General features: G+C 43.2%; 1 protein-coding gene across 1 annotated transcript in view; it reads left to right on the forward strand.

Moving 5' to 3' along the window:
* Window positions 1-14960, forward strand: part of LOC121462324 (collagen alpha-2(I) chain-like) — a 26997-nt gene extending 12037 nt beyond the window's left edge. The window contains exon 2 of the mRNA XM_041673852.1: window positions 14634-14960. Coding sequence (XP_041529786.1) covers window positions 14634-14710 — 77 coding nt within the window. The 3' untranslated portion in view covers window positions 14711-14960. The remainder of the gene's footprint in view (window positions 1-14633) is intronic.
* Window positions 14961-27733: the final 12773 nt, after the last annotated feature.

The following is a 27733-nucleotide window of genomic DNA, read 5'->3' on the forward strand; positions in this document are numbered from 1 at the left end:
TCACTACTGCCTGGTAAGAATCATTTTTTTAAGCCAGGTAGTGGTGGTGCACGCCTTTAATCCCAGCACTTGGGAGGCAGAGGCAGGAGGATCTCTGTGAGTTAGTGGCCAGCCTGGTCTACAAGAGCTAGTTCCAGGAAAGCCTCCAAAGCCACAGAGAAACCCTGTCTCGAAAAACCAAAATAAATAAATAAGTAAATAAAGATTTATTTTCAGTTATGTACATATGTGTGTGTCTATGTATGGGTTATGTGGGTGCAATGCCTGCAGGGTCCAGAAGAGGATATCAGGTTCCCTGCAGCTGGAGTTACACAAACTTGTGAGCCACCCGATATGGGTGTTAGGAACTGAACTCAGTCCTCGGCACTGTGTCTTTAGCCTGAGAAACATGAGTATCTCTGCAAGGAATCATTTGTAAAATTTCCATATTTTCCTGAAAACATGTCTCCACTCTTACATTTTACAGAAGTCACATAAAACACTCTTAGTAGGATGTCACCCATACCATGGTCACTGCCTACGGTCTTGCCACACAGTGTCTAAACAGTTCTTTGATGTGCATCTGATAAAGCCAGGTCATTCATTGCAAGACAAACCTCATTTTAGCCCCCAAACCAAGTCTGAAGCAGCCGCGCTCTATAGAGGACTATAGACTTGGATCACATGCAGGCCCAGCACTGTTGGCGGCCGTTCCCCTGGATGCTGTGCCTCTCGTGCAGTGGGTCCTAAGTAGTGTGGTCAATAGGAGATAACACTTCCCATCCCCACTGCTTATACCAGAACATTTCCCTGATACTAATATATTTATTTGGACTTTCTGCTTTAGTACCAATATCCAGGGACAAAAATCTACAATTGCATATGTGGGAGGCAAATTCTTTCAAATCTACATTTTTTTTAGCAGTTTGAGAGAGGTTTTAGGTAATCTTTGACTCGGTGTAATTCCAAACTTGTGGTTAAGATCTTGTTTAATATTTGTGGGCTCTCTTTTCAGGGTTTCGAGTTAAAACCTGAAAAGGTTTATTCTTTTTGTGGGTCACGTGTCTTTAAGTAGCTATTAAGGTGGAAGCTACATCTTTACGCTTTCTGTAGCTACCTACCATCTCAGAGGGGACCTAGGAAATAGAGCTGCCCCCAGAGAACTTCTTCCTGAAGTCGTACACTGAGCTCTTGTTATAGGAATGAAATTTGGCAGGCATATCTAATCAAGAAGACTCGGAGGAAGGCAGCTGGGGAAGGGGACAGGGAGAAGACCCTGAATGATGTCATAAGACAACTGGGGAAGGAAACACACAGGGAGATGACACTGTATGGTGTCATAAAATGGTGACTGGGGAAGGAAATAGGGGGATGACACTGCATGACATCATAAGAAGGCAACTGGGAAAGGAAATAGACAGGGAAGTGACATTGCATGATGTCATAAGAAGGCGACTGGGAAAGGAAACAAGACACTGCATGACATCATAAGAAGGTGACTGGGAAAGGACAGGGGCAGGTAGAAGCTCCAAATGTCATAAAGCAAAGGGACACAGGAAGCAGCGTTTACTTGTTACACAACTCAGAACTCCAAGAAATTGAGTTTCCCACAGAACATCTTTTTCAATTTGAAATATAAATTATTTTTCTAAGAAAATAGATACTGGTAGACACTGACTGGCTGGGATGTGGCTCAGGAATGGAGTGCTTGCCTAGCATACTTAAGATTCTGGGTCCAGTCCTCAACATTGTAAAAAAAAAAAAATAAAGAAAAAATTTAGTTGGCTAATCACAGTTCATCACTGAAGGAAACTGACAAGCACTCGAACACTGCAGGAACCTGGGGCAGGAGCTGATGCAGAGCCATGCAGGAGTGCTGCTATGGAGTGCTGCTACTGTCTTGTTCAGCCTGCCTTCTTAGAGAACGCAGGACCACAAGCCCCACCCACATGAGCTGGGCCCTCCCACATCGATCACTAATCAAGGAAAGGACCTACAGGCTTGCCTACAGCCGGATCTTTTAGAGGCTTTTTCTTAATAATGCCTCTCTCAGATGACTCCAGCTTGTGTCATAGTGACATAAAACTAGCCAGCACGGTGGAGGGGGACGGCAGGGAGCGACACAGGAGCATAATAAAAATGATTTGAGTGATTCTGACACTTCGGAATGTAAGAGGTGATTTTCAGTATTGTGGAAAGGCTGAGGATGCCAACTCTGCTGTCGTCCTTGGAGGGAAGGGGGAAGCAAGAAAGGAGAGATTATCAGGTCAGGCGGGAAGGAGAGCAACTTGAGGACCTTTGCAGGCGGTGACATCCGTTGCTTTGGTGATTGGAGTTAAAAGCAGAGAGAAGATGTCAACTCAAGGGTTTTAAGTTGAGCCAAAGGTAGCAGCAAAGATAGAGAAAATAGAAAATCTAGGCATCAAAGCAAATTTGCAGGTAAAACATAAAGAAATTAAATTATACAAAACTGATAAGGCCTGCAGTTTTTACAGCCAGTTCTATCCATCTCTGGGGTTCTCTTCCAAATAGCATAAACTATTTCCTGTACGCAACCTGTCTGTGAGGAAGACTCAGAGAAACTGGAGGCTAGAACATTGAGCTGAGAAGGGGCGCTAGAGGAAACAGACAGCAAGCGGTCTGCAGGCTGCCTTCTATGTGCCAGACGTCGTTAGCTTTATATTATTCCCCATAGGAAGCAAGGATTGGTAGTGAGAAGCAAGGCTGAACAGACCTGGTTGTTTCCTCTTGGCATGTCCCCAAGAGAGCCACCTTTGACCCTCAGCCAGCCCCGAGGGAAAAAAAAAGACCCTGTGGGAAAAAAAACTGTAGTATTCTGAATATTATTAATGATAATAATTAATAATATATATATAAAACTATTATATAAGAGAGAGAGAAATGGCCCACTCCATATTGGCTCGCCAAATTGTTTCACACAAACATCAATCTCAACTTATGATTTATTATGGCTTTATTACTGAGGTTCCGATTATTAGTAATTTAGTTATCGCTTATTGCGTAGTGAAAATGCATGAAAGCAGCTCCCTGCAAAAGACTCAAGGGAGCTGTGGCCCAGTGGTGTTCACAGATCTATAGCTTGTTGAGAGGGAGGGAGGAAGAAAAGGAGGGAGGGAGGGGGGCTCCTGTCTAGCTTCAGACAAAGGACATCATAAAGTCTATGTTGGCTCTCTCTGATCTCCATTGATATATTTTTTCCTGGTGTTTCTGCTCGGTAACTGTGTGCATGAATGTGTTTTCCCACCTTGTGTTTTGAAGCAGGGTCTCTCACTGAGCCTGGAGCTCACCAATCCAGCTAGGTTTGTTGGCCCGTGGACTCCAGGGCTCTGCCTGTGTCCACCCACCACCTTCAGTCCCACCCTGCTCTGATGTTACGGATGGAAGCAACCATGCCTGGCTTTTCTATGGATTCCAGGATTCAAACTCAAGTCCCCATGCTTGCAAAACAAGCCCTTGTCCTCCCAAGCCGTCTCTCCAGCCCAGCTCCGTAACTGTCGCTTTAATAAATGCCAGCCATGTATACTAACTATTGAGTCTTTTGAGTCCTGGAATCACCAAAGGAAGCAGCCATATACATAAGGCAGAATAAATTAAAAAATCTACGTGTCCAACTGAGTCTTGATAGAATCACTGAGAAGGGGGAAAAAGTCACCACATGTGAGAATGTGTGTGAGTTTCAATTCAAGGTTTTGATCCACGTCCAGGAGACGTTTAAAGTATCTATAGGGATGCAGAGCTCACCGGGAAAAAGCTTATGGGTGTAAGTATAAATAAAAGTCCGCTGGCGGTAAGTACAGAACTAAAGACAGAGTAAATGGGGAGTGAAGTGAGGTTCAGGAAAGGGGTAGACCTCAGAATAGACAGAACCAAGCTTCCTTTTCTCCCTCGTATGCATTTCAGCACTATGTGAAAGATGTAAATGAAAAATTCATGGATCTTAATATGTCCCGAGTCCAATTCAAGTTTGAATAAATTGTATGTAACCAAAATTCCTACTACATCCAAATGTTAGTATCTCATATGATGACATTTTGAACCCTCTAGATAGGAATTTCAGGTGCAGATTAATATTCTCATTCCAAAGGCTCGGCAGCAATACGTATTATCATCAGTAAATTGATTGTACTTGGTAACTTCTTCAGCAGTTTAGTTAAACTGCTTGCTGACATCTAATTGCACACAGTCCTAACCCTTGCAGGGAGAATCCCCATAACCCAGATTAAGACCCTGCCTCAAAAATAAATAAATAAACAAACAAACTTTGAAAGTTCTAGTAATTGCGAAGTAGATCCTATGGAATCAACCCTTGGCCAAATAAAAAAAGCTTTATAAAATATTTAAACTACCAAAAGGCCCTGGAGAGGAAAAAAAGAAGGGGGAGTCTAGAGAACAGTCTATACTTAGGAGTTGGCTGTTCAAGAGTTTCCTATAAAAACTCATTTAGGGGCTGGAGAGATGGCTCAGTGTTTAAGAGCATTGCCTGCTCTTCCAAAGGTCCTGAGTTCAATTCCCAGCAACCACATGGTGGCTCACAACCATCTGTAATGAGGTCTGGCGCCCTCTTCTGGCCTTCAGGCATACAGACAGAATATTGTATACATAATAAATAAACAAACAAACAAATAAATACTTTAAAAAAAAACCCTGTCTCAAAAAAAAATTATACTTAAAAAAAAAAAAACCTCATTTAGTCAAGAGGGAAGGTTCCAGGCAGTGTCACATAGGACTACTAAAATCTACATAGACGGGCTGGGGAGCTGGCTCAGTGGCTGAAACACTAGCGAGGCCCTGGGTTTGGATCCCCAGAACCCATGTAAAGCCAGCAAGCCCCATCTGTAATCCTGGTACTCCTCGGACAAAATGGGAGGTGAACACAAGAGGGGCTCGAAAAAGGTGAAAGGCTTGGACTGACAGCCCAGATTGTTCTCTGACCTCCATGCATGCATACAGACACAAATGATACATAATGCTGCTTTTAAACTTTCATAGAAATGGACAAATTTGGACCAGAAATGGCCATGCCCAGCACTCTCAGCAGAGACAGGTGGATCTTTGAGTTCAAGGGCAGCCTGGTCTATATAGCAACTCCAGGCCAGCCAAGGCTACACAGTGAGACCCTGTGCCTTAGGATTTCGTCTTCTCCTATGAAACACCATGACTGAAGGGAAAGAGTGTGTTCAGCTTCCACCTCCACACTGCAGTTCATCATAGAGCGAAGTCAGGGCAGGAACTCAAGCAGGGCAGGAACCTGGAGGCAGGATCTGACGCAGAGGCCATGGAGGGGCGCTGCTCACTGGCTTGCTACTCATGTCTTGTTCCTCGTGACGTGTGCAGTCTGCTTTCTTATAGAACCCAGGGCCACCAGCTCAGGAATGGAACCACTCACAATGGGCTAGGCCCTCCCCTATTAATAACTAATTAAGAAAATGCCCTACAGGCTTGCCCACGGGCTGATCTTATGGGAGCATTTTCTTAGGTGAGGTTCCCTCCTATCAGATGACTCTAGCTTGGGTCAAGCTGACATAAAACTGTCCAGCACAGCTGAGCCTTGTCAGCTGACACACAAACACATTGCTTCTCTTTTCTTTTCTTTTTTTCTTTTCTTGGAGACAGGGTTTCTCTGTATAGCAGCTTTGACTGTCCTGCAACTCAATTTGTAGACCAGGCTGGCATCAAACTCACAGAAATCTGCCTACCTCTGCCTCCCGATGCTGAAATTATAGGCATGCACCATCAGGACCAGCTCAGCATCTCACTTTTCAATTAGAACCTTTCTTTTCTCATGTATCCCACAAATGACATGTGAATATCAGTATCACAATATAAATTATAAATATCTTTAAAAGTCACAGTCCTTACAAATTCAAACATATTAAAACTTCAGTCTCAGGCTGGAGAGATGGTTCAGTGGTTAAGAGCACTGGCTGCTCTCCTGGGGCACCCAGGTTCAATTCCCAGCATCCACATGGCAGCTCACCACCGTCTGTAGCTCCAGTTCCAAGGAATCTGTTGGTTTTGGTTTTGTTGGTTTTTTTTTTTTTTGCTTTGTTTTTCGAGACAGGGTTTCTCTGTAGCTTTGGAGCCTGTCCTGGAACTAGCTCTTGTAGACCAGGCTGGCCTCGAACCCACAGAGATCCGCCTACCTCTGCCTCCCGAGTGCTGGGATTAAAGGCGTGCGCCACCACCACCCATCTTCCGAGGAATCTGACACCCTCACACAGACACACATGCAGACAAAACACCAGTGCACATAAAAATAATAAAAATAAAATAGAAAACAAAACTTCAGTCTCTTTAAAATATCCAATCTCTTTTAAAACCCAAAGTTTTAGAGCTGTGGGCTTCTGTAAAAAAAAAAAAAAAATTGAGATTAAGTTAAATATCTTCCCACTTCAAGAGGAGGAACCAGGGCACAGTCATAGCCTGAGCCAAGCAAAACCAAACTCCAGCAGTGTAAATAACTCAACATCCAATGTCTAGGATTCACTGAAAATCTGGCTCCTCCAAGGGGCGTGGCCCGTTTCTCTGGCCCTGCCCTCCTCAGGATACAACTATCCTCAAGGCTTCGGAAGGCTCCACGCCACCGCTGCTGCTGTCCTTGGTGGTTGTGCCCTGCTGCTGGCATCTCCAAAACTACTGGGGTCCCTCCTGCCACTGGGCTGCGCTTTCACCAATAACGTCTGTCTCCTAGGCTCAAAAATGCCTTGCATCTGAGGCAAAGAGAAGCAAAGGTGGATTCTTAAGTGTGCTGAGAAAAAGCCAGCAGCAGCTGAAATCACAGTAGATTGTGCCTCTGATCAAACATCGGCTAATACACAAGGTCTTCAGTTCCTAATAAAAGTCTATTTTCCAAGCCAGGCCTTTAATCCCAGCACTCAGGAGGCAGAGGCAGGAGGATTTCTGTGAGTTTGAGGCCACCCTGGTCTACAAAAGCTAGTTCCAGGACAGATAAGACTGTAACATAGAGAAACCCAAACCCTGTCTAAGAAAACAAAAAAAAAAAAAAAAAAAAAAGTCTATTTTTCTGTGCCGGGCAATGGCTCAGCAGTCAAGAGCACTTACTGCTCTTGCAGAGGGCCTGAGTTTGTTCCCACACAGCTGCTCACAAACGCTGTAACTTCAGTTGTAGAGGATCTTATATGTATGTAGGGTACATACTTGCAGGCAAAACATTCACACACACAAAGTAATATAAATAAATCTAGAAAAAAATTTTAAACTCTTATCCTGGTATAAATGAAAAATTATTTTGATTCTAAAAATGACATTGATTAGGGCAGAATAAATAGAAATAAAAGGGAGTTTGAGGCAAACCTGGGCTACATGAGAACCTTAAACAAAAAAATGAAGTAAATTCCGTACTTATGCTACTGTGGTCTTTCTGAGCCACCTTTCACAACTGTACTTTCTTTCGTTGACAATAATTGGATTGCCAATGTACATATTCATTTGCATTTTTTATGATGGCCAAATAAAACCCCATCGTTTGAAAAACAGTACCGATTACTTTCCATTTCTTGGTTATCCAGGTTGGTTTTAGTTTTTCTTATATGAGGTTTAAATGACCATCACATGCTTGCCTATTTTTATATATTTAGGAATATTTCTCTAGTGGAGGACCCTTAAAGAGAATGTCTAGGGGCGCTTGAGGCTTTCCACACCTTGATGAACACTCAGATGTTCCTGTCTTCCTCCTGGGCATCCCACCTAGGCTTTCTACAGCATGCACGTCTGACTGTTTCCTGTCACCCCCACCGTGATTTTGTTTTCTGCCCAATGGGATCTCCTATTTTTCTCAGTGGCACGGTCTGCTGGCACAGAGGCCCCTGCGGTTCTAAGCCACAGCCCTACCTAAAAGAAAAGCCCAGGATTTGCATCTGGACTACTGCCCTGGTAAATAACTGAAAGATAAATAAAACACGTGAAACGTGAGACTCCTAAGGCAGACTTGTCCGCACTCGTCTCTCCCTTCCGTGGTGGAGATTGTTTTGCTTTCCTGGCAAGAAAGAGGGGACACTTTCACAGAGGGAACAAAGGATGGCCTGAGAGCGTGCCCTGTCTTGTCACAAACCGGTGGGTTTAGTGCGGCGCTTTGCATGCCCTTCTGTTTCCCCGCTGCTACGTCACACGGTTTGTCCAGTACCCACACCGGGCCCCATGGAACCTCGCAGGACATTCAACTCCCGAAGGTTTTCGCCATCCCTGTGAGATTTTTAACTCGGAGAAAAGTTTATAATTAGGCGACCTAACACAACTTTCTTTCTTTTTTAAAATTTATTTATTTTATTTATTTATTTTGGTTTTTTGAGACAGGGTTTCTCTTGTAACAACTCTGGCCGTCCTGGAACTAGCTTTGTAGATCAGGCCGGCCTTGAACTCCCGGAGATCCGTCTGCCTCTGCCTCCCCAGTGCTGGGATTAAAAGTCGTGCTTCACTACCCGGTTTACCACAATTTTCTAAGAAGGTTAATTAGTTTTAAAAAATTGCTGTCTAGTGTGTTATTTTTAAGTTAAGATTAAGGCAGTTTGGACTAGGAAGATGGCTCAGCGGACTAAGAATACTTGCTGCACAAGCTTGAGGGCCTCAGTTCAAATCTCCAGAACCCACTTAAAATGTTGGTCGTGACCCCGGTATTGGTGAGGGGAAACGGGCAGGGGGCAGGGATTGCTGGTCATGCTGGCCTCAGCCTAGCCCCCGGGGTCAGTGAAGCACCCTCTCTCAAGGAACTAGGGTGAAGAATGGTAAACAGGCTACCCAGTGTCCTCCTGTGTCTGTGTGCTACAGAGACACGTGCACCTGCATATCGGCGCGCGCACCCGCACACACACAAGATTGAGGCAATTGCCTTTTATGTTCTGATGAAACAAATACAATGTGATAGTACAGACTGTAATGGGTTGGAGAGATAGCTCTGTGGTTCAGAGCATATATTCTTCCAAAGGACCTGAGTTTAGGTCCTAGTATCTCTGCTGGGCAGCTCACAACCGTCTCTAACTTCAGCTTGGGGGTGGGGGGGGTGGGATCTGATGCCTCCAGCCTCCAGGGGCACCTATAGCCACATGCATGTACCCACACACACATACAAATAATTTAAAGTAGTAAAAGTAAATCTCTAAAAAGCCAATGATGTGCCGGGCAGTGGTGACTCACGTCTTTAATCCCAGCACTCGGGAGGCAGAGGCAGGTGAATCTCTGTGAGTTCAAGGCCAGCCTGGTCTACAGAGCGAGTTCCAGGACAGGCTCCAAAAGCCACAGAGAAACCCTGTCTCGAAAAACAAAACAAAACAAAACAAACAACAACAACAACAAAAAGAACTAATGATGTATTTGATCAGTTACCAAAGCCAATGACACTCTTACCTTTCGGCCCATGTTCCACTCCATTGCACGAACCCTTGTACTATAAAGTGCTTTGTAGTTTGTGGAACCAATAAAGGAGTCAGAACTTATAGACTACGAAATTAATAAAAGAGACCATCCTGGTCTACAAGAGCTAGTTCCAGGACAGGCTCCAAAGCCACAGAGAAACCCTGTCTCGAAAAACCAAAAAAAAAAAAAAAAAAAAAAAAAAAAAAAAGAGAGAGAAAAAGGGAGGGTATTGCCAGCTTGTGTGCAATTATTTAGTCTGCACATAAAATAATTTCATTGAAGAGTTTGAAATTTTCACCAAAAGGTTACATGGCATATGGCCTTGTAGATACTGGTTCTTGAGAAGAGAGCTAAGGGACGAGAACAGATCTCCGGGGAGCCAAGCCCTGGGAGGCGGAAAGACTACATGCTTTCAGAGAGAAGAGGCCAGCACAGCTAAGCAATTAGACAAGCCGGGATCATACGCAGCCTGAAAGAAATGGTGGGTTAGGTGACTGCGCCACACGCTAGCAAGAACAAGACGATAATTAGCGCAGGCTTGTGTAGGCTGCCAGAGTAAATACACAAGTTCTGACAATGTCACAGGGAGAAAAGGATGGGACGATAGCTACAATAAAGAATGGCAAAAAAAAAAAAAAAAAAAGAATGGCCCAGAGTGACAGTTATTTTGTTCACTTAGGACATGACAGAGCCTCTGTAAACGATCACCCACTTAAAAGTGAGGCAACCAAGTGTGCTGGGGAGCCTAGCACTGGAAGGGAGAGCAAGAGGATCCCCAGGAGTTCAAGGCCTGTTTGGTCTTCATGTTCACACCAGCCTAGGCTACATAGTGAGATTCTGCCAGAAAGAGAGAAGTGGGGAGGGGGGAGAAGAGGGGGAGGAGAAAGGAAAGAAGGAAGGAAGGAAGGAAGGAAGGAAAAAGAAATAAAGGAGGAGGGAGGAAGAAGGAAGGAGGAAGGAAGGAAAGAAAGAAAAAGAGAACAAGAAACAAAAAAATATCACTAATAGCAGAAATGAAGGCTAGAAATAAGAGAAAAATATATGTGTTCAAAAGGTAAAAGGCTAAACTATTAGTAATTTTGGAAGCAAAATATTAGGGTTAAAGTAGTCCTAATATATTTGGAACATTGTATATCCAATGTAGTTTTTGTTTTTTGTTTTTTTTTTTTTCCTAAGAAGTGGCCTTCTTTTTCCTTACGTTTAAAATTTGAGAAATCATGCCTGTATGGTGCCCCCTAATGGCCAAATGATCCCTCTTCGGCCATTCCACTTAAACCCGAATTTCTTGGGGCAGGGCAGTGTAACCTAGGGAACCAAGGGTCTCTTTGTGTAGTCTTTTTTCCCTACAAAGAACACTAAAAGGCCAGTGAGAGGAGTCAGTGTGTAAAGGAATTTAATCCTAAACCCAACAATGTGAGTTTCATTCTTGAGACCTGACAGGTCCAAAGGGTACCCCGTTTCCCTACAAAGGGGCAGGCCTACTAACTTGGCCCAAAATTGAGTCTAGACTCCATTCAAGCTGAACTTGAACTGAAACCAAGCAGAATTTCTGATGGTTAGATTAAATCCAACATCCCTCAGAACCTTATGAAACAGGATGCTACCAAAAGGAGTCATCTCTCTTGCCTCTGGCAGAGGGACATGGCTCTTCATTGGTTATACCTGTGGCAGCTATCAGCATATCAAAGTTCCTGCTGGCCTCCAGGCTCCTTCAGTCCCAAGTGCCCATTATACATTTCAAAGCCCCACACTAGCTAGCATCCCGGCCCTTCTCGCCTCAGATGCCCTCTGTCCCCTCTAGCCTCTCTGCTCCAGACTCTTCCCGAAGCCCCTGGATGTCTTGTTGTTCCCTCAGCCATGGAGCAGCCATCTCAGCGCTTGCTTTTCTGCTCCCTCAGATACAGGACCCACAGGGTGGAAGAAGAGAAGAACTAGCTACAGCAGGCGTCCTCTGACTACCACAGAACGTTCTTTGTGCATGTGTGCATATGTGTGTGTGTGCACACACATGTAATAAAAAAAGTGATGTGTATGTAAAGTCCTCATTTCAACCCCCAAAACTGGAGGGGGAAAAGAAAAAGAATAAAGAGCAGAGAGTCTGGCAGATCTCTGTAAGTTCAAGTCCAGCCCGGTCTACAGAGGAAGCTCCAGGACAGCCAGGGCTACATGGAGAAACCCTGTTTCAAAAAAACAGAAACCAAGCCGGGCGGTGGTGGCGCACGCCTTTAATCCCAGCACTCGGGAGGCAGAGGCAGGCGGATCTCTGTGAGTTCGAGACCGGCCTGGTCTACATAGCTAGTTCCAGGACAGGCTCCAAAACCATAGAGAAACCCTGTCTCGAAAAACCAAAAAAAAAAAAAACCAGAAACCAAACAAACAAAACACTTCATTATAGTTCTCAATATGGAGGAAAACTGCTTTTACTAATAAACTAATAACACTTGTTATATAGTACATATCATGAGTTATTACCTCTGAACATGTTAATAGTAAGTCTTTTAGGGCAATTAGATAAGAATAAGAAAATCAAATATAAAAAGAGTTGAAACTAATTTTTCATCTACACTACCGATATCCTTTAATGCTATTTTTATTACTATTTATTCATTAATATTTTCCCAGAGGATCTAAGTATGATTCTCAGCATGGCAGCTCACAAGCATCAGCAATTCCAGTTTCAGGGGTTCCATCCCCTATTCTGGCCTCCCCAGGTCCATACATATTCATGGTATGCAAACATGCATGCAAGCAGAACACCCATAACACAGCTGATTCAAAGGTTCTGAGTTCAATTCCCAGCACCCACATGATGGCTCACAACCATCTATAACTGTAGTCTAATGGTATCAATTGACTTCTTCTGATGTGCAGATAGATGTACATGCAGACAAAACATCCATATATATGTGTGTATTATAGATATATTATTTATATATTCATATTTTTATAATATATATTATATATATTCTTATAAAAGTTGGGCAGTGGTGGCTCATGTCTTTTATTCCAGCACTTATAAGGCAGAGGCAGGTGGCTCTTTATGAATTCACGGCCAGCCTGATCTACAAAGTGAGTTCCAGGACACCGAGGGCTGTTAAACAGAGAAACCCTGTCTCCAAGAAACCAAAACCAAACCAAAACAACAAACAGCCGGGCGATGGTGGCGCACGCCTTTAATCCCAGCACTCGGGAGGCAGAGGTAGGCGGATCTCTGTGAGTTCGAGACCAGCCTGGTCTACAGAGCTAGTTCCAGGACAGGCTCCAAAGCCACAGAGAAACCCTGTCTCAAAAAACCAAAAAAAAAAAAAAACAACAACAACAAACAAAAACCCACCCATAACACATAAAATAAGTAATAATTAAGGTTTATGTGGAAGAGTACCTTGGCAGATCTGAGCCACAGAGATCACACCACACAACAGATCTCATACAAGATATTTATTGGGGGCAGGGAGTAAAAGTCCATCTTGGAGCAGGTTCAAGAGAGAGACAGCAAGAGACAGGGAGAGACAGACAGACAGCTTGAGTGGTCTGTGATAGTGGGGACCTTTCAAAGGGTATCAGTGTGGCATTTGGCAGCAGATGAAGATATGATTTCTGACCCTGAGTGGCTGAAGGCAGGCTGGGAGAACACCTGGTCGCTAACAATATCTTTACGATTCAAGTTCTCAGCAAAGCAGAAGAAACAAAGAATCTTCCTAGACATGCAGAGTTGTTGAAAGGTGTTTTAACAAAAGCTGGTGTGGCTGTGGGAGAGGGGGACCGTTTTCCACTGTCGGGTGTGTAAATTGGTGCAGACACTAGAGTGTGGACATTTCTCACAAAGCTAAAAGAACCACTCTGGACATGTACCCAAAGGGGTCTGTATCCTACTACAAAGTCACTTACACATCCGTAATCACTGCTGCTCTATTTACAGTAGCTAGGAAACAGGACAGCACAGATGGGCTAAAGGAATGATCCACAGGAAAGTAGGTGCAGCTATGAAACTATGCCAAGGTAACTCAGGCCCGGAAAGCCAGGCTCCAAATGTCCTCTTTCATATGCCGAGCCCAGGTTTTCATGTTTACATTTGTTTGTTTAATTTGAAGTGTCTGTAGAGACCAGGAAGCTAGAAAGAGCTCCTGGGAGAGAGGGAGAAAGGCCATAGGAGAGGATGGGAATAGCAGCCCACATGGGAAAGAAAAGGTGGGTGCTGGGAATGGGAAGACCGAAGCCAGGATGGGGGTGAAGAGATGGGAGGGAGGAGAAGGTGAACAGAAAGATTTAAGGAGAGATTGGAGGCAATATGGTGATGGAGGAAGGTCATTGGCTAATAAAGGAACTGTCTTGGCCCATTTTATTGGTTAGAAGATAGGTGGGAGGGGTAAACAGAACAGAACGCTGGGAGGAAGAGGAAGTGAGCTTAGACTCCACAGCTCTCCTCTCGGGAGCAGACGCCTGAGAGAGACGCCATGCCCCGCTCTTGGGCAGACACACGCCATGAAGCAAGCCGCCAGGTTAGACATGCTGAACCTTTCCCGGTAAGACCGATGCTCACCGATTATTAGAGATGGGTTGATCGGGATAACAGAATTAGCCTGTAAGGGCTAAAGGGCCAAGCAGTGTTTAAATGAATACAGCTTGTGTGTTGTTATTTTGGGCATAAGCTAGCCGTGCAGGCGGCCGGGGTGCTGGGAACGCAGCCCCGCCGCCCTTATTACTACAATATGGCTCAGCAGGTACAAACACCTGATAGCATCAGTTTGATGAGCGGATGGCGAGCACTGAGTCCACAAAGTGGTGCTGTGGGACCTGGATGACAACACACACACACACACACACACATACATACACGCACACGCACACAATAATACTGTTTTTAAAACTAAGAATGTATGGGAAGACTTAGAATTCCTACTACTTGGGGGCTGGAGAGATGGCTCAGTGGTTAAGAGTATTGCCTGCTCTTCCAAAGGTCCTGAGTTCAATTCCCGGCAACCACATGGTGGCTCACAACCATCTATAATGAGGTCTGGTGCCCTCTTCTGGCCTGCAGACGTACAGACAGATTATTGTATACATAATAAATAAATAAATATTAAAAAAAAAGAATTCCCACTACTTAATAGTAAAATATTTCTTTCTTTTTCTTTTCTTTTCTTTTTTTTTTTTTCAAGACAGGGTTTCTCTGTGCAGCCCTGGCCGTCCTGGAACTCACTCTGTAGAACAGCCATCTGTCCTAGTTATTTATTGATTTTTTTTTTTTTTTGTCAACTTGGCAGAAACTGAATTCGTCTGGGAAGAACTTCACTTGAGAAGATGCCTCCTTCAGATTGCCCTGTGGGAAAGTCTGCAGTGAATTTTCTGGATTGATGATTGACGTGGGAGGGCTGAGAACCCCGTCCACCATGGGCAGTGATATTCCTGAGCTGGTGGTCCCGGGTTCAATAAGAAAGCAAGCAGAGTGCCCCGTGAAGAGCCAGCCAGGGAGCAGCACCCCTCTGGGGCCTGGGCATCAGTTTCTGCCTCCAGGGCCCTGCTTGAGTTCCTCCCTTGATTTCCAGCAGCCATGGACTGTGGTATGGAAGTGCAAACCAAATAAATGCTTCTTCAAGTTGTTTTTATCATACGCTCCCAACTTAACAATAAGGATTTCTCACATCAAGAGAAAGCAAACTGAGACACCATCAGCTACACCAAAATATATAATATGACATAAGTAAAGATAAAGTTGGGGGAGTTATCACACGGCCCTTGTTATGGTAGCAAAGTATGTGACTGATTAGAGTGTTTGCGAGAGATAGTCTTTTTTTTTAAAGATTTATTTGTTTATTTATACAGTATCCTGCCTGTAGGCCAGAAGAGGGCACCAGATCTCATTATAGGTGGTTGTCAGCCACCATGTGGTTGCTGGGAATTGAACTCAGGACCTCTGGAAGAGCAGTCAGTGCTCTTAACTGCTGAGCCATCTCTCCAGCCCCCTATTCTTTTTTTTTTTTTTAAGATTTATTTATTATGTATACAGTGTTCTCTCTGCATGTATGCCTACAGACCAAAAGAGGGCGCCAGATCTCATTACAGATGGCTGTGAGCCACCATGTGGGTGCTGGGAATTGAACTCAAGACCTCTGGAAGAATAGCCAGTGCTCTCAACCACTGAGCCATCTCTCCAGCCCTGTGAGAGATATTCTAATAAGGCCATCCTTCCCATGTAGAATATATTGGCATGCTTTCTTGCTATGATAGTAGTGACAAGAGCCCTGCTATTGATAGCAAGACATTCAACTGAAAAGGACTAAGCCATATTGAAGTGGAGTATCATGAAGAGGATCCTGAAAAGTTTCTGCAGACCGATATATCTCTCCGCCGATGTAATAATCCAAATCAGACCAAATCAAAACGAATTTTTAAAAAAAGCCCAGGTTTAAAGGATACCAGTGCTCCTGGGTGGCCTTCCAGCTCCCAAGAGAGGAGACTGGGAAGGAAGACCAGAGAACCACGTGTTTGTTCTCTGGGAGGCAAATAGCCTGTGGGAGTGGTCTTGAGCATCTCTGGGGAGGGGTCACCTTTTGGCAGGCTTTCTTGAAGGTGGAGTCTGGACTGAGGCAACTCCCAGGGGAGGGGTCTTAGGATGGAGCATCCAAACATTCCAGACTCTTTGAATATATGGATGCCAGGGGCTGAGGTGAAGCTTCCACCCAAACAGATCCCACAGTGAGTGAAGTTCACCACGTGTTTGAGGATGCCCTGAAAGTGATTGAATGACAAGAGAATACATTGCAGTCCCTGGAAGTATCAAATATGGGATTGCTGATGAGAAACTGTGACTGTTGATGTGACAGCTGCAGGGCATAAAAGGACTTGTTGAGGGCTGGAGAGATGGCTCAGAAGTTAAGAACATTGCCTGCTCTTCCAAAGGTCCTGAGTTCAATTCCCAGCAACCACATGATGCTCACAACCATCTGTAATGGGGTCTGGTGCCCATTTCTGACCTGCAGGCATGCACACAGACAGAATATTGTATACATAATATATAAATAAATATTAAAAAAAAATAAAAGGACTTGGTACTGAGGACAAAATGGCTGTCAGGGGAGATGTGCTCGTATAAGGGATGTACCAAAGGGGACATATGGATAGTGTCACATGTAATGGGGCGCTGGTTAGTGGGTTCGGGCAGGTCCGTGAAATGAAGTCTCAGAGACACCAAGAGAATGGACCTAGCCTCTGTGGCTGCCACAGGCTCAGTCCCAGTGAACTGAAGCTTTCCCTTCGCCTTTTGGCATCTTTATTTTTTCCTGTATTTACACTTTAGCTAATAGATTTCCATAACTCAAAACAAACTGATAGAAGCTTCTGACAATACAAGGCCAGGTGCGAATACCTGCTGATTCATGAGGTACCACGGTTTTCCCCCGTTTCCTGTAAGTCAAGTTTTGCATAGGCTTTGTATCCATGGGAAACTCCCAGTCAAGAGTCACATAGGACAACAAAAGATGTTTGTAACACAAAGGAAGACCAGGTATAACCCAGCAGGGTTTCATGGGTAGTGGAGGTTGTTTGTTATCCTCTGGCACCAGGCCAGAGGGACATTAAACCACAGGGTAGCACCCCCCCTTACCCCCCCCCGCCCCGTTATTCTCTCATTTACCAAATACAATGGTGGATGGAAAAGAGAGGATGAGATAGAGGTGCCTGCTTGCTGCTCCCTACAGCTGGGTGAGGGTGGGGAGCAAAGGTGGAAAGAGAATAGAGAGTTCCAGCTGGGACCCAAAAACATGGAGCCCGAGGGAAGAATTGGATAGCGAAGAAGGAAGGCATGGGACAGAAGTGACAGAAGGTAGCCCTCAGGTCTTCTTAATATGGAAGCCAAGACAATCGCAATGCAGTATACAGATGAGGGCTTTGCTAAAGGACTAGGGCAGGAAACTACGCTGGTCAGGGCTCTACCACTGAACTGCTTGGACTGGGAAAGGCTTCTGAGGTAGAGAACATTCACATCTGGCCTGTGAGCCTGTAGACGTGCAGGCAGATGGAAGCAGTGTGAGCATCACAGAAGCACAGGAGTTAAGTAGCAAAACTACACATCCCTCTTGATACAAAGTGCATCATCTGAGCCAATACGAGGAACTCAGTCTCTGCTGAATCGTTAAGGACATGGGGTTATTGCTAGCTAAAGTCCCCGTGAGTACTGGGGACTGGAAGATGAAAAGGAAGTACAGGCATAATGGAATAATAGACATGAGACGAGCAATCTTTGATGCCCAGTTCAATGGGCCTGACAGGATTCTGTTCACAGAAGAACTAAGAAAATAGTTCAGCAGAGCCTCTTGGGACTTTCCTTAGTTACTTTTTCATGGCTGTGTAAAACACCAGGACTAAAGGCAACTTATAAAAGAAAGAGCTTAATTGGGCTTAGAGTTCCAGAAGGCTGGAGTCTATGCTGGCAGAGCAAAGGTGTGGCAGCGGGAGCTGAGAGCTCACCTATCAACCCATAAACAGAAGGCAGACGGAGAACATACAGGGAATGGAAGAAAGAGTCCTTCTCCAGTGGCATACCTCCTCCAACGAGGCCACACCTCTAAATCCTTCCCAAGCGATTCTACCTCTCAAGAACAGGTATTCAGGGCTGGAGGGATGGCTCAGGGGTTAAGAGCACTGACTGCTCTTCCAGAGGCCCTGAGTTCAATTCCCAACAACCACATAGTGACTCATAACCATCTGTAATAAGAACTGGTGCCCTCTTCTGGCCTGTAGGCATACCGGCAGGCAGAACATTGGAGATGTAATAAATAAAAAAATTTAAAAAAAACTCTACCAAATATATATATATATATATATATATATATATATATATATATATAGTCCATTCTCATTCATACCACTACAGGACTAGTTTGGGAATAAGTGGTTTTGTTGTATTCCCTGTGATAAGAGAATAGAGAAGCAGACAAAAAGGTCATCTGGCCTTACTCAAAGGCAAATGTGGCAAGATTTGCACCAATAGGAGTTGCTAGGAGGAAATTTGACAGAAAGCCAAATGCTATCTGTGCCTATAAGCTTCAGGAAGGCTTTAAAAGTCCGGCAACAGTTCATGAAAGGCATAAATAGTAAAACAGCACAGGGGGAAAAGACTAAGTTTGCGAGCCGGGCGGTGGTGGCGCACACCTTTAATCCCAGCACTCGGGAGGCAGAGGCAGGCAGATGGATCTCTGTGAGTTCGAGGCCAGCCTGGTCTATAAGAGCCAGGTCTAGGACAGGCTCCAAAGCTACAGAAAGCCCCGTCTCGAAAAACAAAAACCAAAAAACCCCAACAAAACAACAACAAAGACTTGCTCCAGAGTGCGCAGTCTCAGAGTGGGCTGTGTACATTTCTTTCTGCAAAGATGTGTGCTTGGAGTGGTGAATTCTCACCTAGCTTAGGTCCACTCAGCAGTCAAATGTGACTGAGGTAAAGGGAAAGGCAAGAGCTGTACCTCAGGGCTGGTGCAAAGTCTGCCAGCTCCAGCGGCAGGTGCGCCCCCTAACCCCCTTGGTCCTGGGCTATGCTGAGCAGTTTGAGCTAACCCCATGAAGCCCTTCAGTATGGGAAACAATGGAATCTTTATGTAAAGTGGTATATTCAGCATTGGCAATTCTAAAATCAAAGTACTGATAAGCCCTGAGAACTATTGAAGAATGTCTGTGTCCTTCAATAACAAACGTTTAGCCAAGATTTATTTCTATAAAAATAAGCAAGCAGCCAGCGCTCTTAACCTCTGAGCCATCTCTCCAGCCCCATTGTCTGCTCTTCCAAAGGTCCTGAGTTCAATTCCCGGCAACCACATGGTGGCTCACAACCATCTGTAATGAGGTCTGGTGCACTCTTCTGGCCTGCAGGCATACACACAGACAGAATATTGTATGCATAATAAATAAATATTAAAAAAAAACAAGAACAAAAAACTGTATTGGTTGCTTTTCTGTTGCTGTGATAAAACACCATGACCAGGGAACTGAAGGGAGTTTATTGTGGTTTACGGGTCTAGAGAGATAAGAGTCCAGCATGGTAGGGAGGTAGCGATAAAAGTGTCAGGCACCGCAGGGAGGTAGCTATAAGCGGCAGGCACGGCAGCAGCAACAGGAAGCTCAGAGCTCAAATACAGGTAGGAAGCAGAGAGAGCAAACTGCAAGTGGCGAGGCTTAAAACTTCAAAGTTTCTCCTGCCCTCTCCAAATGACATACCTGCTCCAGTAATGCCGCACCTCCCCCAAACCTCTCCAGATAGCACCACCAAGTGTTCAGATCCCTAAGGAGGACATTTCTCTGTGAAACTATCACACACACACACACACACACACACAGATTTTTTAAAAAATATTTATTTATTTACTTATTTATTTATTATGTATAGAATATTCTGTGTATATGCCTACAGGCCAGAAGAGGGCACCAGACCTCATTACAGATGGTTGTGAGCCACCATGTGGTTGCTGGGAATTGAACTCAGGACCTCTGGAATAGCAGGCAATGTTCTTAACCACTGAGCCATCTCTCCAGCCCCACACACAGATTTTTTAAAAGAAAAAATAAAATTGTAATTATCAGTAAATGTTTGATTTGTATAAGTACTGTATACCTATATACCCAGGGTTTACAGTAGGGCTTGGGGTATAGAGTATTAGAATGCTTTCCTAGCATGTGCAAATCCTTGGTTTTGATCCGCAGCACCACATAAAACAGATATGGTGGTGCACATCTGTAATTTCAGCACTAGGGGATAGAATCAGGGATATAGTTAATTCAAGGTCATCCTCAGCTATTCAGTAAGCTGGAGGCTACCTGTTTTTAAAAGTTTCATATTATATAATTATTATTATATTATTATTATTATTTAATTTCTAGACAAGTCTTGCAAATGGAAGACATTTAAGAAGTCCTAACTTAGACACATTTTCTTAAAGGTCTCAGAGACACCTGTTCAACGAGACTCAGGTGGTGAGGGCTTTGATGAGCCGGCTAGTTTCTGTTGCCGTTATCTTCAGAGCACTCAGAAACATCTGCAAAGCTCTCCAGGTCACCGCTGTGCACACACTGTGGTCGATACACCATCTTCTGCCCAGCACACGACCGCTCTTATACGTGGAAACAAGGGGAACAAAAGGATGAGAAACTAGAAGTGGAATGGAGAAGGGAAAGGGGAAGGGGAGGGGCGGTGGAGTCTCCCAGGGGGCAAACATGATCAAACTACACTGTGAGTACATGGAAAATGGAGCAAAAGCCCTCGCCTTGTACAATTAATATAAGCTAATTAAAATTTAAAAATAACCCTAAAGAAATGTAACCTCTTTTTGTTAAAAGTACTCAAACTAAACAGACAAGGTTCATTAAATTTTATTACTTTTTTAAAAATTGGAATAGCATGATATCAAATCTAATAAATAATTTAATCTTTCCAATATTTAAACATTTCCATCTTAATCAAATTTTGTCTCTGTGACTGAGATAAGCCCATTTTATCATGTTAATGTATATGTATATATGAATACATATGAACACACACACATATATGTATATTATTACTAAGAGTTTATGTCAAGGCTGGAGAATGCTTGTTGCTCTTGCAGAGGACCCTAGCTTGGTTCCCAGCATCCCCATGGCCACTCATAACCATCCTGAATTCTGATTCCAGGAGATTTTGATACCCTCTGATGGCCTCTGATAGACGTGGTGCACACACACGCAGGCAAAAACACTCATATACATAAGAAAAAGAGAAATAATTCCTTTAAAAAATGGATCTTTGGGAGTGTTTGTCAGTGGTGCTGGGTGTGGTAGGTGGTATGTGCCTTTACTACTAGTGCCCATGAGACAAGCATGTCTGTGAGTTTGAGGTGATTTCAAACTCACCCTGGTCTACACAGCAAGTTCCAGGACAGCCAGAGGTGCATAGTGAGACCTGTTCTCAAAGAAAAAAAAAAGAGGAAAAATAAAAACAAAGAATGAACATGGTGGGGACAGAGGGGCTGGAGAAATGGCTCAGCAGTTAAGAGCACCAGCTGCTCTTCCAGAGGTTGTGAGTTCAATTTCCAGCAACCACATGGTGGCTCACAGCCATCTATAGTAGGATCTGATGCCCTCTTCTGGCATGAAGGCATACAAGCAGACAGAGCACACATATACCTAAAATAAACAGTAAATCTTAAAAAAAAGAACATGAGACTTTTAAAATGCATTTAATAGCCATTTTTAGTATATAGCTTTTCTTATGATGAACAATATTTCTGTAGAAACGGATTTACTAATAGTTGACATAACTTAGAATCTAAGAATAAGCTCCATTTGATCATGATATACTTTTCTAAAGGTTTTTTTTTTTTGTAAATTCATGTGTGTGTATGTGTGTTTATGTATACCACATTCATACAGGTACCTGCCAAGACGAGAGGCTGTTGGATCCTCCGGAACTGGTGTAACAGGCAGTTGTGAGCTGTCATGTGAGCGCTGGGAACTGAACCCAGGTTCCCTGCAAGAGCTGTCAAGTGCTCTTAACTGCTGAGCCATCTTTCTAGGACCTTATTCTTTAAAACACTGCAGTTTTTTGTTGGTTTCTTGGAACATTTATTGTATGTGTGTGTGTGTGCACACGCCCCGGTGTGGGTGCAAAGGTCAGAGGACAGCTTGTGGAAGCCTCGGTTCTCTCCTTTCCCTGTGTGAGTCAGTCCTGCGGGATCACACTCAGGTCGTCTTGGTGGCAAGCACCTTACCTACTGAGACACTTCAGACGCTCATGACACATTCTTTCGATGCACTGCCAGAGTTTATTAACATTTACTTTGTAGTATATTGCTGCTCTTAACTGAAACTAAGCTAAAGTTCCTTTTCGTGGGCCATCTTGGCTGAGGTTATACATACACACACACACATATATATATATATATATATATATATATATATATTATGCTTGGCTCACTAACAAAGCATTAGAGGTATAGACATTACCTGAACTATGCCCTATACATTCAAAGGTATTCGTTTTGTTAGCTAATTTGTAGTCTCTGCCTTTCATTCCAGAGTCCCTAAAGATTTCAGATGAAATCAGATGCCAAGCTGAGCTTAGTGCCCCATGTCTACTGTTTCAGCTACTCAGGAAGCTCAGGTAGAACTGGGAATTAGATTGGAGGTCATTCTGACAATGTAATAAGATTCTATCTTGAAAGACATCTTATTTCTAATTTAGCTGCATTGCATTGAACCTGTGGTCTATAACAATTACTGTTTATTTAGTAAATGTCCTATAAGTGCTTGTAAAAGTAGATGTTTGGCCTTTTCAGGAGTCCGAGTGATGTTTGGATATACATTTGGTGTATTCTGTTATTGTCTACAGCCTCAGCAGCCTTTTTCATTCAACTAATGTCCCTGACCTAGAGATGTGAGTGACAACCATCAATATTCATGTCTGATCTTCCGGTACCTCCTACTCTTACGTTGAATGTCAGCATTCTAATATTTCAACTATTGGTAACTAGTATACATACACTGTGAATTTGTGTTTGTTTTGTTCTGTTCTTGGTTTTGTTTTGTTTTGAGACAGGGTTTGTATAACTGTTCTGGCTGTCCTGGAACTTGCTTTTGTAGAGCAGGCTGTCCTTGAACTCAGATTGGCTGCCTCTGCCTCCTGAGTGCTGGGATTAAAGGCACGAGTCACCATACCTGGCATAAATTCGTTTTTTAATCTCAATTGGGTCATTTCTAATAGTAGTTTAACTTCTTTCTTCTTGGTACATTTTCACTTTTGGTCAACATTTTAACAGTAATTATCATATGCAAGCACTTGACCGCTCCTTTAATGGTTTTGATTTTTTGCTTGCCCATTTGTATTATGAACACTCAGTAAATACCAGCGTGCTGCCTGCTTATTCCAGCTAGCTCTTTTAAACAGGATATTGCCGAGAATACTAAGACTTTCTCGTGGAAGAAAACTGAAGTGACCTTGTCTAAATGAGTTTATTCCTGTGTCTCTTACTGGTCAGCCATTCTATCACAAGTAATTTTTCAGTAAGGGCATAATAGGGAAGATCCTATGACTTATTCTTTTCACAAGTAGTCAGATTTAAGGGAGTATGCTCTGTTTGTGATTGCCATATAACTACTGGATTGGAAACACACAGTTCTAGTGGGAACAGCTTCTCCAGAAAGTGATGATAGGGGAAAATTTAGCGTATGGAACTAAGAAAGCCCATGTAACATTGTTGACCTTTTTCTGCAGCCACTTTACCAATGTTTTAACCAGCAGGGATCTGCCATACAGGCAGCTTAGGCAGCAAAGTTGAGATGTGAAAGCAGCTCAAAATCCAGCAGACAAGTAACACAGGAAGCAGAGGAAGCTCTGCCATAGGCCAAGCTTTAGTTTTCTTTCGGGAGCATAATTTGGGGGCTTAGGAAAGAATGTGAGATGGGAGAGAAACTCAAAATGTGGAGTGTGCAGATGGCTTTCTTTGGTGGTCCTCTTCCTAGTGTGGGGGAAGGCAAACACTGGCTGAAGTCTCAGCGGCCACATTTTGACACTGAGCATTACTTTGGCCTGCACAGCACACATCCCTTTGTAGTTAAGGCTTCACTCAGGAAAGCTACCCTTGGAGCACTGAGAACTTTGAACTGTCCCCACTCTAATCTGATGCAATAGGTTCAAACTGTGGTGAGTACAAAGTCAAAGAAAGTAGAGCTGCTGGGCGTGGTGGCGCATGCCTCAAGACCATGGGGGCACACATTTAAAGGAGTAGGGAGAAGACAGGAGCGCCTCTGTGCACACTCTTCTTGAAGAACACGTCAAGGGAACAGGAACATAGATAAGTTTGAACCAGGAATAAGGAACACAACTATAAATCAAACACTCAGGAGGCTGAGCCAGGAGGGACAGAGTTTCAGGCCAGCATAGGTTACATAGTGCTAGATTAGCCAGAGCTACATAGCAAGATCTTGTCTAAAGGCGCTTGCCTCTGTGAGCAGCTAACATTACAACATACCCATACCCAGTCATACGGTCTAAAATGAAACTACGATCATGATGTGCATATGATTCTGTGGTCCCATGATCTGTCAACTTCAAGAGATAAGTGATCTCTGTTCTAACAACATGACTTAGAATTCAAACTGTCACCTTTGCTAAAGCTAACAGGAATGTATGAACTCGTTTTGCTGTTTGCGTTGTTATCCGGGACTGACAAGTTCAGTGGCTAACGTGTATGATGGCAAGTCTGATGGAGCTAAGTTCTATCCTGCGACCAACATGGCAGAAGACAGAGTCACACAACCTGCACACACTATTTCACACACGCAAAATAAAATGCAAAAATGGTGGCTCACAACCATCTGTCTTAAAATCCAGTGCCATCTTCTGGCCTGCAGGGACACATGCAGGCAGAACACTATATACATAATATCAATCTTTAAAGAACTTGCAACAGAGCACAACTTGGATGGGTACTCAAGGTGGCACGACTCGGCGGGTGTGTCACAGCTTTCCCAATGATGACATCTTCAGCCATTTGCAAACCACCCAAACTAATGATATGTAAGACACCTTCTTAACTTCAACAACAAAGTCATTCATAAATTATTTTCAGACAGAAGGAAACTGCAAAAGTAATTATTGTAAAAGTACATAATCTGGAGTGAAATGTGCTACCATCTTACTTTTTTAGGATCTTTGCAATGTAATTCTAAATTTGTGTAATATCGGCTACCTTTCTCAGTGCCATGACCAAATACTGTAGTGCTTTTGTTGGCCTACAGCTCAATGGGACATACCCATCTAGGCAGGGAAGGCATAGTGGCAAGGGCACGGGCCAGCAGGTCACATCTATCTAACCAGGAAGAAACAGGACATGAGAAGCCAGCCTGATATATCTTTTTTTAAAAAAATATTATGTATACTATATTCTGTCTGTCTGGATGTCTGCAGGCCACAAGAGGGCACCAGACCTCATTACAGATGGTTGTGAGCCACCATGTGGTTGCCGGGAATAAAACTCAGGACCTCTGGAAGAGCAGGCAGTACTCTTAATCACTGAGCCATCTCTCCAGCCCCCTATCTATATCTATATAATTCCAAGTCACTTAGTGTTACAGTTAAGATTCCATCTCAAAGAAAATGTGGTCAAGACACTAAAGTCCCACTTCTAATGAGGCATGTCCTCCAGTAAGGTTCCATCTTTCAGAGGTTCCACTACCACCCCATCCCCCTGTAAAATGCCCAAGGTCATTCCACATTTAAGCCCAGGTGTCTTTGTTAAAGACCACACAAAGTGCAACTTAGCATTTTAACCATCATTTGTGTCCTTGGCAATTTGTTCAGCTGTAGTGGGAAGCTACAAATTTTAATCAGAGACCTTGAATTTTCTTTTTTGCACGTGTATGTTTACACATTAAGGTGTAAATGTTAAGTCAAATTGACCTCAAGCATCCTTCTAAATTGCTCTCCGTCTTACAGAGGCTGGGTCTCTGACTGAGCCTGCAGCTCCCTGGGATCCCATCTCTGCTATTCCAGTGCTGCAATCACACATGGACCTGCATTGCCACCCAGTGTTTACATGGAAGCACCAAGTGTTCTACTCACTGAGCCAGCTCCACAGCTCGTACATTTTTGTTACGAGTATACATGTGTTGTAAATACTTTGTAAGTTCAAGACCAGCCAGGGCTACATAACATACCTTCTCAAAAACCAGGAAAATATCACATTTTCATTCATGTTTTGCATTTTGGAGATACTGGAAATCCAATCTGGGGCCTCTTTGCATGCTAAATAGGCATTCTGTCACCTACATTTTGGGGTTGAGGGCTTCTAGGCAGGTTTCTCTGTGTAGCCCTGACTGTCCTAGTACTCTCTGTACACCAGGCTGGCCTTAGTCACCTGCCTCTGCCTCCCGAGTGCTTGGATTAAAGGTGTGTGCTATATCAGCTCGATCACTGGACTTATATCCCAAGATCTTTTTACTTTTTTCAGACAGAGCCACAAACTGCTGTGAAGCTCCAAGGCCTTTAACTTCAGTTCTTCCTGACTCAGCCTCAGTAGTTGGAATTACAGGCCTATGAGAGCAGACTCTCCCACATCAAAGTTTACTCTAATTTAAAAGACTTTCAGTACAATAGCCTTCATAAACTTGCTTGAAACATGCCATTTTAGAAAATCACCAAATCATCTAATCAGATGTATTTCAGAAATGTATTTATTCTAATGTCTGGCTCACTTTTCTGGTAAGCATTGGTTCACAAAATACAGCACAGAAGAAACTTGAAGGTGGTTTTACAATTTACTTATGTTATTGCTCTCCACAATATATAAAGATAGTCAACTTACAGAATATAGATTTTGCCCTAGTATCCAATGAGCCATCCCCAAAAAACAATTTTAAAAGGTTATCTGGCAAAATACAAACATCCCTGATTATTTCAGTTCAAGCACAGGAAACTAAGCATCCTTATTATTCCTAAACTACAAAATAACTTTTACAAACTTAAATTGTGCTTATTTTCAACCCTCCAAGTTCAAAACAACTAGTGAATAAGAGATGCCTCTTCTTTTCTATATATTATCACCATTACTGTTCAGTGCACAACATCTACAGAGCCAAAGGCTACCTAGGAACCACCTAAGACACAAACGAGATTCTATCTACTTCATTACCAACAGATGCAATTCACATGGGTACAATCATTAAAGAACTGACCATGGCTCTCTAGTCTTCTCCACATTCTTCTGAAATCTGCAAATACAAAACCCACCTGGTTCTAGATATAAGCTTTAACTCCCCTACCAATAAAAATATATGTATCACTAGGAAAACTACTTGGTTGTAGTTTACCTTGAATAGTAGTGAGAAACCAAGTGGCAAGGCTGGGTTAGGACTTCAGGGCCGGAGGGAAAAAACACAACTTCTTCAAAAGGTAAAATAGCTTAAAGCATTTAATATCTAAACAAATCAATCTGTTAATAATTAGTAGTCACAAAATATGCTTAATATAGAAACCCACATTTGTTTTAAGAAAGTGTAAATTGCATTTTACCTCAAAACATAAATTAACCTGCTTAAGAATCAGCAGCAGTCAAAATCATGGAGAATTTTAAACATCAGAATAAAATAACAATAAGTACTTTATACTGTTTTGTATCTAAAAAAAAAGTTTACAACTTCTCATGAAAATAGTTTGAGGCAACCATTCTTTTATTCTTTAACAGATGTTCAACATTATGAGTAACATTCTTAAAACCTTGTCTTACAGATTTTCACACATTCAAATACTGTGGTCCCCTTTTCTTTGATGGGATTTAATCAAGTTAGAGGAAAAAAAGCATGGTAGACAACTTAATACATTTCCACCAAATTGGAAGTAGTACAAAAA

The sequence above is a fragment of the Microtus oregoni genome, unplaced genomic scaffold, assembly GCF_018167655.1.
Source record: "Microtus oregoni isolate MIOR12 unplaced genomic scaffold, Mior012 000024F_ref0000369, whole genome shotgun sequence".
Taxonomy (NCBI): Eukaryota; Metazoa; Chordata; class Mammalia; order Rodentia; family Cricetidae; genus Microtus; species Microtus oregoni.